The 12,351-nt window shown below is 31.3% G+C and overlaps 1 protein-coding gene across 1 annotated transcript in view; it reads right to left on the bottom strand.

Moving 5' to 3' along the window:
• Nucleotides 1–12,351, bottom strand: part of LOC130447247 (uncharacterized) — a 33,079-nt gene that overhangs the window by 3,512 nt on the left and 17,216 nt on the right. The window contains exons 5-6 of the mRNA XM_056783958.1: nucleotides 6,797–7,111; nucleotides 499–750 (exon numbers count right to left, since the gene is read on the bottom strand). Coding sequence (XP_056639936.1) covers nucleotides 499–750; nucleotides 6,797–7,111 — 567 coding nt within the window. The remainder of the gene's footprint in view (nucleotides 1–498; nucleotides 751–6,796; nucleotides 7,112–12,351) is intronic.

The raw sequence follows: 12,351 nt of genomic DNA, 5'->3' as shown, positions 1-12,351 counted from the left end.
ATTGTATTCATCGACATATTCATATCTTGAAAGAAGTGAAACTATAACTAGAGGGTATTACGCATCATTGTTAAGGAAGGATTGGTTACCGCTCACCGATTACACCAGCGGCTTTTTTCTGCTCCCTTACTTCAAAGTTTTTTTCACTGGGAAGAGAGAGATGTTCATTGAAAGAAAAATTCAAGCACACTTCAAAGCCTATTTTTAAGAGCAAGATTGCAATTATTTCGAAAGGTTAAAAGGTCGGAGACTTTGCAGACAACCCTGTTATTAATAATAGATTAATATTGAGACTCGTGAAAATTCTTGTGCGTAAGATTTAATATAATCATAATAAAGAAAAGTAATTGTTGAGGTTCCCAATTTATTATTCTGCTTTTATTGCGAGTATTAATAGTTCATCACAATTTGGATTGTTTATTTATATAAAAATATTAAAAAAATATCAACGGCTAAATGACACTTGAAATATTATGTAACAAAATAATGATTATATACCTAACGTTGTGAGTAAAGATACAGCAAATAGAACACAGCCGGGATACGTCCATATATTTCCTCCTCCTCCTTCACCAAAACCTGCCCCGACAGCTTCGAGGAAAACTTTTTCGTGTTTTTCAAAATACGTATGTATTAAGCTCGACCACAACTCTGGCTGATCTTCATTTTTCTTCAATTCTGTGGCTAATTCTACGGAAAGATCTTTTTGAATTTTCGCCAATATTCCGGCTTGCGCTAACTCCCGTGGACCTTAAACAAACATCATTGTAATATTAACCGAATGAATAAAACAGAATTTACACAATATAACTTCATATAAGGGTTATATTTTTGGTCTTGGTCTGATTGTTACTGAGGTTTCTGTCCAAAATCTGTCATTGTATCTGAAAATATCGGTGACATACCATGAGATTAATGAGGGTAATAGTATAACTAGCATCAGCAAGATACTACATGATAATTTTACTGTAAATTTGCTCTTATTTGATCCCGCATAACTTGCCAAATCTCAAAAGAAGACACGCGTTGAATAGTGTATTGAAGATGCATTACAGGCTATGATTAAATTTGTTTAGATAAGTAATAATATGCATATCAGCTATCAATTAAATGGATCTTTCAAGGCAAGACCAACAAAAATATTTATAGAAGCAGCAAAGCGAAGCAAGTATTCATTTGTTTGGAATTACTTGCGGTAACAGTGATAATGAAGGAACTTACGATGGTCAAATAAACTCAACACAACCATTTGTACGCAAGTGGCGAATCATTCACTATGACAAACTTTCACAGTGTTGCTCAAACAATTGTATTTTCTATCAGCCAAAAAATCGAGTTCATGGGCCATTCTTAATACAGCTCTAATTTAAAAACTGAGTGGTCAACAATTTTCAACACCATTTTTGCATTTAAGACCCATATTTTGGAGCTACCTCAGTCAAAGTGAAAAAGATGCTTAGAAAATTGGTTCAAACACGAAAAAGTATAATAATGTTAATAATAAAATTAGTTTCTATTATGAATTCCAATTTTTTTTATTATTATTGAACCGTATAGAGAAATAGGAATTATAAACAGCAACTTAATGCAAGAAATTAGACAATATTCACCGAATAAAGAAATGTGCATGTTTTAATGTAACTGTATGTCCTAATTATTTTGTTTGCTTCATGTTTCAGTTCGATTTTTTATTTTCGCACTTTTCCTTATGTTCCTTGTTGTATTTATAGACTTTTCAGCCTGTATAATAGCTCTGTTTATAATTAAAATTAGATCCAAAATTAACCTAAATTTCAGACATGATCAAAGAAAAGTCGAGGTTATGAAAAATAATCAACATTACTTTACTCAAGAAAACCAAAGTGCAAAACAATTTAAAATAGTTTATTGATATATAGTTGTTAAACTTTGGATGTGAATAAACTATATATTTTCATCTGTTATTTTAAAGAAATTAACTAAATTATACTAAAAATGTTAAAAATAAATATATAACATGTTAAAATCTTTTTCGTGATTTTCGATATGAAGCAGACAAAGTATAAAAAAAGCAAATAGAAGACGTGGTAACGTCACGAACATAACCTAATCATGATCCGATTAGGTTCGGAAACTAAACGAAATAATTGAGTCACAGGCATATGATTGGATCGTTCCTAGACTAGTATATCGTTTGGTGTAGAAATTCGTTGTAAAATACACATGTGCGTTGGTAGATGTTCAATTATAAAATCTATTAAAAAACTGAATTAAAGACTATAAGCACAGAAAACTGGAAAAGTTAAACTTTAACACGAACTAAAATAATAAAAATAAAAAGTTACTGAACACACTGTTAACTCTACCACTACACCAACACTCACAATAATAGGTGAACAGTTCACTTTCAGTCTCTGAAGACGATAACTTGATTATCGAAATGAGCATCAAGCAGTGTAGTAAACAGTCTGTTCAGTATGGATATTACTAAAGATTCCAGCAATTCCATCTTGGTGAAAAGTTTGTGTAGATTCAGTTTTACATTTAAAATTTCCACTGAAAACGAAACATGCCGTTATTAGTTAGGATCCTCCATCAGTTAATAGATGATCTACCTAACTAAGGATCAAAGTTTTCGAAAAGCTGTCCAAAAATTCGAAATTTTTTGTCATATGGACATGGATATGGAACTAGATTATTTGATTCTAGTTGATTGTTAAAGTATTGTTTGAAACAAAAACTTCAAGCTTCTGTAAGCAATAAAAGCAAAGCAAAATATGTATTTATGGAAGATGTTCAAAATATGGCATATAAATTGTCCCCGTAAATTGTCTTGTTCATAAAAATTATTTATGCAACCGAAAACTAAATTCATTTTTTCGTTTAATCACGGTCTATTTCACTCATACTTTTTTTTCAACAGTGGTATATTTCATTATTCTAATGCTCAGTATTCTATGCTGGTCGTTAATACAAACATTACATCAACGTTATTACTTGAAACGCTACGAAATTGATTTTCCGGTTTGCGTCTCAACTATAAACAAATTTCAAATTAAGGACACTTTTATTGACCTGCCTTTTATAGCGTAAAGACGCATATACTGTTTAATTGGATAATTCGAGGAGGTATTTTCAATTGAAAAGTTGCCAGTCTTTACTAAGATGTTCATATTTTTAATTTGTACATTTATAAAGCTTTATTTATTTTAGTAGCTTCAATAATAAATGTACAATTAAAAAAATACGAGTATATTGTATGAACTGTCTTAAAGCATTCTGATTTCTAGCCAACACACTCGGTGCAGAGGTTTACTGAAGGAGATATGACCAAAAGAGTTTAAAATTTGTATAAATTAACATTTACAGAACTTCAATCAATACTTTTGCATCATCTAGTAATAATTTTGTTGTGACATTATTGCATGATTATATTTATTTACAGGCAAAGGAAGAGACAGTTGTACGTCTCTTTATTATCAAATTATTTTCTTCCTTTTTTCAAATTAATGAACTAATTATGGGTAATTATGATTAATTCTATGCCCTATTTTAGTAATTAAACTAGTAAGAAACATATTTCTCTCTCTATTGAGATCTTATTGTAATTTTTAATTTGTAAAGTATTCGTAATGATTTTTACGTAATTGTATTTATATAAATTTTATGAAGCCAATTTATAATTTCCGTTTATATAACCTTCAACTCAAAAATTATTTAATAAAGTGTGCACATACCTGCCATATCAGATTAAGATCATATTTGGATATAATTTCATAAATTACGTTATCAAAAGATATGTAAAGAATGTCCCAAGATGAATGATATGTTCACTCTATTAACCTCACATACAAAACATGATTAACAAGCGGCGATTATTATAAAAGAAATTATGGAATATCATAAATTACTTATATGCAAGTATCAACTTTGGAAAATATCCTGACAAAAAAGAAAACGAAACTAATTCTTTAACATTCGGACCAACATTCAATGTAATGACGATTGCAATACTTAACAATTGATGTGGGGTTGATCATAGAGACGCATTTACACGATGCCAGTAGCAAGCCTCGTGTGAACTCTACTGGCGTCCAGTGGGAAAAATTCGCTCCAGTCGACTGGCCTCATGAGTAGGTTTCAGGCCAGCCCAATTTCAACCCCTCTCACCCCCCTATAACGAAAATTAGAGCTGGTGTGACTCACTGGAATCGTGTCAATCACAGGAGGCGTTCCAGTCTAGTTGTTACGTTTTGTGTTTCGCTATTCAAAGTTCGATATGTCACCGAAAAAGTGGGGCGAAATTCAAGAAACTTTGAGATGAAATGAAGTTAGTCTATTTTGACATTGTTGAAGTCAAAGCAAAAATAAAATCTCTTGGAAGTACCTACATCCTAGAACTGGACAAGCAGAAAAAGAGCGAAAAATTAGGTACTGGAATCGGAAAATGTCTATGTTCTTTCTTACATTGAAGTGGTTCAACTTAATAATGGAAATTATGACAAAAGGGACGCTGAAAAGACCGACTCAAAACAATCTAGTAAGCTTTTTCGACAAACTTATAATTTATGTAGGTTATTGCCTAATAATTCAGCAGAAACAAAACAAAACACACAATATAACTTTAATGTATCATTCTGCTTTGCTATTCAACCGCTCCTTCATTGACAAAATATCTTTTATAAGCAAACCTTTTGTTTGTGTGTAAATGCGCTTCAAGAGAAAGAAAAGAACTAGTTCAAGATTTCCAAGAATGTAACTAAAGGTATAGTGGTAGGAAGCAAACACTGAGATTTTATATTCCAAAAACTCGTCAGAAAAAATAAACTTTAATGTAATAAAATAGTAATTCATGACACAAGGTCAGATGATGGTCTACTGAACTTCGAATCTAGAGACTTTTTGGACGAGTAACTTAATGATATTCCAGCATTATTGGCTTGCTGCCGCCCTAGGCCCCGTGCAACTCAACACCCTTTTTGATAGCGTACATTTTCCGTTTTTGCTAGGGAATGCCTGAGTTGATGATGGAAATGAATAGATACATTCATTGCCTAACGTCTCTTCCAAATCGTTAGAACTGGTTTGTATCTATTTCAGATAAATCATTAAGAAAAATTTTCGTGAGGTTTTTCATATGCACTTTCACCCCCGGCGAATTTTACACTCTATAGCACAAAAACTGGGAAAAGTTCAACTTTTTCCACGGGCGTGGATTACCATTCTCCGTGGCGCTTCAAGGTTAATATGTCCCCTTCTTGTTGTGTTTTTGCCGAAGAACGTCTGAAGCAGTGACCTGTGTGTAGATGTATATTTAAAGTTGACAATAGTCAACTAAGTTTTCGCCGATTTTTGTTGATTGTCCATATAAATATATGTGATGTAGGCAAAGTGCCATGAGAAATAATATTTCTCATAGTGTAAGCAATATGTGATTTGGAATTGAGTTAGCTGTGAGAAATACGTCACTTTTCACAGCAGTTGTAGAAAAAGATGTATTTTCATTTACTCGTGAGTCATCTGGATAAATTTTTCGGTCCAAATAGTGCCTTGGCTTTTTCTTCATATTCAGAAAATTGTCTGTCTCTCATGTCTTGAAGAAATTAAGCCAGAGATTTGTACAACGGTTGATAAATCAGCTTGAGATTCCTGAAGCTTCTTACTAACATCATAAAAACGATCTAAAGTTATATTCCAAACAACAACTATGATTTCTGTTTCTAAATGTTGTGTTTTCGCTGCAATTCATTAGCTTCAGATCGCGTGGTCGGTTTCCCATTTCTGCTTTCGTCATTGAATTCCAGTGCATCAATTATAGCAGACTACTCGTTTTCTAATGCATTATGTCGAGGAATACTTTTAACTCTCAAATTTGTACGTTGCACCGAAATCTCTCAACAATGTGTAGATATAATAAAGAATTTGTATAGTTTTTGTAAAGTAGAAAAGAAGTTGACTGCTTCTGTTACCGATTCACCTGCACATAATCCTACCAGTACCTGAATATATACCTGATATATTTCTCGCCCTATCATGCGCTTATTTTCTACAGATTTTAACAAAGAAGCCTCAATATTTTTAGGATTATAGCCGATATTTGGTAGAAAATCTAGAAACCTTTCAATTCCACCGTTTTCACGTACATATCCTATAATCATAGTAAGCTGACATGTGCTATATCAGGCATATAATCTACAATTATACCAAAATACTTTATATTTCCACCCTCAGGATGCGCATACAATTTAATATGTTCAGATAAAACTAAGATAAAAAAAAATCTTACATAGGACACATCTTACACAAAGATAAATAACTACTGCTACAGAACATAATGCAGGGCAGAGTATAGGGAAAGAAAGGCATCGGCAGGAAGAAGAAATCTTGGCGAATGGATAAATATCAGCGTTGGAGAATTGTTTAATGTTGCGAGGGGCAGAAACGCATTTAAAAACACTGGTCGCTTATCTTCAATGTGAAGACGGCAGGAGAAGAAGAAGAAGAAAAAAAATGGATCAAATCTATAAAAATATTCATTATGAGGATCTTCCATTTGAATTTCTTCGAAATGGTAGGCCATGTCTTTCCTTCTTTCTTTTCCAAAATTGTGGCATCCCAAAAATTTTGCCACCTCTCAAATTATGTCGCCCTAGGCCTTTATATGTAATGTATTATTTCCCAGAGTGAAATTGACAAAGTAACGAAGCAGTGTGGTACAATATGAAACAAAATGTTATATGATTTTCAAAGAGAGTATCAAATACTGTCCAATATTTGCTATTTATAAAATATGCTATTCATACATTTACATACATACCTTCTGTTTTATAAAACGCATAAGCTCCAAGTAAAGCCCACGTAAAAACAATTATACTTAATCCCACTTGAGATAAAATCCATTGACTGAACATTCGACAACAGCATGTCAATTTAAGAGCACAATTTGTTTCGGAAGGACTCAGTTTTACATCACATTCTGTTCCTGGTACAAATCGCAGTCGGTAAGGTACAAGATGTAAGGTTTGGACGGAAGCATCATTTTTTTTGTTTTTAGTATTATCTAAATTTCTCTGCTCTATATCGATGGTTGTTTTATCACCATTTGCAGTTAGCATTTTAGCAGAAGATGACACTAAAACAGAATTTTCAAATGATCATTTATATAAAACCTATTTATCATTTATATTGACATGAATTGACCAGATCTAAATGCATATAAATATACACCAGGGTTCCCAAATTATTTCGGCAAGAGACCCCTTTTTCAGAAAGCTAGAGCTCCAACCACTATAATCAATTTACTTTCAAAAAATTTTTTTCAATCAATGTTTTTGAAGAATGTTTGACGGACAAGTTGAAAATCGACTCCACGAATGAATTGTTTTGAACAATCCTTGATTATTGCCTTTCAGATAAAACTTATTTTGAGTACATACTTTCAATGTTTAACAGACAAAGGTAGAAACAATTTTTGTATTATATAGATCTAAATCTATTGGTTCGTATGAAATTTAATCGATATTATTTTTGATATGTTGTTCAGTTAATTCCAAATTGAAGCCATTAGCAATCCCATAAATTAATAACCAGGTTATGGTAAATCCGAGAGGTGAACGACTTTTTGTAAGAATGATACTGAATATTCATTCACTATCGATTTGTAATTTGGTTTAATTTTTGTACGGTGAAAAACAAATCAATAACGAATATTTATAGTTTAGTTATTCAAATTCTATCTATTCAACATTTGAGCCAAGAAAAATTTTCATATTTTTTATACAGTATAGATCCGTTGGGATTACCTACTATGAGAACTTTTTGTTGTTAAGCATCGATTAAGCGTTTAATGATCAACAAAGTAATAAGGTAAATGTATAGGTAGTTTTTTTATGTCAGCAATATAAGCGAGTACATCATACGAGAGATACAATGTATCACTCATTTTAACGACCTCACGTGTTAAAATCTTAAATCTACAACTAAGGCTATTATGTCAAACAGTCATGTTTTACTTGGCTATTACGAAACTTTTGGGACCTTTATGAAATCAAAGAGGCGTTTAAGATCATGAATAATTGTAAAAATAACTTATTATTCAAATACCTATATCAAAAATGGGATTAAACCTTTTCTAAGTAATCGATATCTATATTTGTTGAAAATTTGATGCTTCAGTAGATCAATCATTGATAAATTATAATAAAGTTGTTATAAATGGATATTAAAACTACTATATTATAATACACGAGATAGATAAGTGTATAGCACTAAATATTTATGACGTGGAATATATTTTGAGTGCTTTGAGCAAGTTTTACGAGAACATGATCATAATTCCTGTCCGTGTCACCCTTCCACCTCAGAAATGAAAATAGTACTCGTACGACAGTTGAAACTATAACCATTAATGAAGATAATGAAGAATGATGAAAGAAAAGTGTCAAATTAGGGTCCCTTTTACATTGTTAAGAGGTGTCTAGTTAAGTTCAGAATCTCACTGTTGGTCCATTCTTCTTATCCGCCGGTTCTTAGAGTGAAATCTACATTAAATGTATAAGATTTAACTCAGTTGAAGACTTTCAGCACCCACTCAAAAGGTTCACATGATTCGCTTTGTAACATACGTAAGCTACGTTCTGCGATTTCGTCAACTGCACTGGACTATTATGGAGTTATACCGTTGATATAACTTGTTTTTATTAATTATTTTATCGCCTTTTGCTTTTTTGCAGTTCGTTTCTACTCTTTTGGATATTTCTTCCCAGCACAACCAATGTAGATGTTTTAAATTTTAAAATATAATTCAATATCGGCTCTCTGCAATTTTATGTAAGTATAGTCACATTTCGCAAGTTAACTTTCACTGTTTGTAATCAATTGCCCCTACCAAAAATAAAAATCTAGGAGTCAATATTGCAAAAATTATGGAGAGATAATATAAGAGGAAAATGCAAACGAATATTATAAATTGAATAATAAAATAGAAAAAATAACAAACAAAAATACAAGAATCAAAGAAGCAAATAAAAATCTACTAGAATCCACTGGAGTAAGTAAAACAAAAATATTTAGAAACAGAATAATACTAGATATGGGAAATAGTAGAAATGGCTATAGTGGAAACAAAAGAATTAAACTCAAAAGATTAAATAGGATATAAAGGAATAGAAGTAATGTAAGCATTGATCAAAGGAAAAGATCTGAGCACAAAACAATAGTAATGAAGCATGGAAAAATAACAAAGCAAACAGTGAAATAGTGAAATTTTATAAAGAAGAAAAACAAAAAGGGGGATAGACTAAATAGCGGAGATAGGGGATAAGAAAGAAAAATCCTAATTGGAATAAGAAGTTGAGCAGAAGACAGGAAGGAATAGATGTGATATAAGTGTTGATATATGTTGGAAGAAAGCAAATAATGACGAAAATGCAGAAAATCTAAGTACCAAAGAAAATAGAAACAGTAGTGATGAATTAGAAAAAAACTAGAAAAAGACGTAATTGGAATGAAAAGTTTAACAGGAGACAGAAAAGAATACGAGACGTAAGGTAGAAAAAAAAAGTATGAAAAGTTTTTCAGTCCCTTCTGCATTAATTTTTTTTTTATTTTTCCAATAGCCAAAAGATGGATATATTCTATAATTTCATTAAACTATTGCATCTTATGCAACTGCCTAGTCGTTTTTTGCCGGTTTTTGATTTAACAATCACCAAAATCTGCTCTTGTTAAGAGTAATTGTTTTAATCAAATCTTTTCCGATATGTGCATCAATTTTCAGCTATTTCTGTTCTGATCGTGATTTTTTATGGACAATAATAATGTATATAGAGTGTTCCATCGATAGTTTCATCAATTGGTACAACATTAGAGAAAAATCACACATTTGAGGATCTCTGTTGGCATAGGTCCTCTTCAACCTATCTATCTAGCCAAAAATGCACCATCTAAGTCTTACAAAATGTTGGAACCAATTTGAGATTTCCGGAACCGTTCGTGATATTTGTACTGAACACTGATTCACTACTACATAAAAAACCAACACAATTACTCTGTCTCACACGCATCGTCTTCAGAAACTAAAGGAGGACTTACCTCTGGCCTTTGGTTATCGAAACGTGAGTCAGACAGTTTAATTGTGATTGTTGGGGTAATGGTAGGAGTACGCAATGTATTAATTTTGATACCAGTTTATCAATCAATATTTGTTTTTTCTTCCATATTTGTTTTTCCTACATTTACTTTCTTTTAACCCAATTACTTTGGGAATAGCTAAATATTGTTGGGATTATTGAATTTATTTTATATCTATCTATATTGCATATAAAAAATTCAATATTGAAATGTATTTTCTGTATAGTACCAATCATTTTATGAAATCGCAGCTACCTTACGTTTACTTCAATTCTATTTTAATTTAAATATTACAACCAATATATGTAAACAATTTCTCAACATCTGACATCTTATAAGTTCTAAATTGAATTATCATGTTTGAAATATTTATTCAGCAGTTTACCTTAATCACCGATTTGTTTTGAACATAGCACTTCGTAAATTATAATTATAGAGTCATCCTTTAATGATTACACACTTTTATAAGAGGAATATATCAGTTTGGGTGAATTTAAATAATAGATTTTTAAATTCTAACCCACCTACTGTATAAATGAAATTATTTTTACTCTGTCTATAGTGATACCAGAAAATAAAACCTTAGTAAGCAATCAAATATTGGTAATGTACATACCTAATTATAAATAATTGTTGGTAGTAGCTGATTTTGTGATATTTCTTATTTGAACCTGGTTTGGGATTTCCTTGTGATGTGTTGAAACAATATTTGAAAATAATAATCGTTTTGAAATTGGATATAAAGCAATCCATTTATTTATTAAATAAAAAGCAATTGAATATGAGATATTCGAAAATAACAATCCCAGCACTATATTATTGTGAAAATGTATTTTTTTCAAAAATAACTATTCAAAAGTATATTAATTACTAGTGTTCGAGCGGAAGAGTATGACTAAGCGTTTATCGCTATGATTGCAATATAAAAATATTAATTAACAAAGTTTCTGAATCCATATTGATAAGGTATAAGTGAACGTATTTTTTCCTAAACGAGCTTCAATGATAGAATAAAACAATATACTCGTAGTAACAATATTCTATATTCTATTCCTACTCCTACTACAGAAAATCAACAATAATTAGAAACATTTCGAAATTAAATACGTATGACAAATATTGGGCCCAAAAACCATCGCCCATTATATGCCTCTCATTTAGGGAAAATTACAATTTATGGGAGAATTTAAATATTACAAAGACATATCATAGAGTTTGTGATTTTTTCATAGCACTAAAAACCGTACATGTTGAAATTCCAAACTACATACTATAATAGTCAGTATAAATGTACTGGCATCTTATCTATCTATAAGACAATATCTTATCTATGAGACAATAAATGCTACCAAAGATATTTATAATAATAGGAAACTAGCCAATTCTCGTAATGTTTCCACAGAAACATGGTCCATTGTGAATGATCTAAGAAATGAGGCATCGAGCATAACCTCTACTTCACCTGATATCCTTAATAATTACATAGTGAATGTAGCCAAAAATTTATCAAATTCTTCTCATGATTCGCTTTCATATCTTCCTGATGCTAATGCTAACTTAAACAGTTTCTTATTTATGTTTGTAGTTTTAGCAGAGCTTCGCTGCACAATTAATAACATTAAAAACAAATACTCGTTTGGAACTGATGGACTTACATTAAAAATGTTTTCGATTGCCCGATTGCATATTAAATCACCTTACCACTTGATTAAAGTTTCATTTCAAAATGGCACTTTTCCCAATTGCCTTAAGACGGCAATAATAATTATACCTCTGCATTTAAGATAAGATAAAAATCAAGCATCGAATTATCGCCAATTGGAATCAAATCGATATCCTCTTTTCCCGTATTCCGTAATAATTTGAGGGCATATTTTGACCTTGAACGACCCCTGGGTGTCAAACATATAGCATTAATCTATCCAATGCGTTAGTGACAACAGGTGATACCTTTAACTCTGCAGCTAATGGCTAATTGGACGATATCTTTCGGCCAAAAAAAGTGTTATGAACCAGACTCCAAATAAACCAAAAATAGAGTATATTGGAAAATTTTCTGAGTTTGCTTGAATTTTTTTGTTTGCAATGGAATTATGGCTAGGATATCATTGCAAAAGTGTTTTGGGGGAGTCTACTTTATTTCGAATCCAAATATTTGAGTGACACACAAAGTTTTTTGAAAGTTGTGAAGTAAAAAACTCGTTCATCTACCATCGGCGCTAACCGCTAAAAGTTGGAAAA

Source organism: Diorhabda sublineata, chromosome 8 (assembly GCF_026230105.1).
Source record: "Diorhabda sublineata isolate icDioSubl1.1 chromosome 8, icDioSubl1.1, whole genome shotgun sequence".
In the NCBI taxonomy this organism is placed as follows: Eukaryota; Metazoa; Arthropoda; class Insecta; order Coleoptera; family Chrysomelidae; genus Diorhabda; species Diorhabda sublineata.
This window is presented reverse-complemented; position numbering and strand designations above follow the sequence as displayed.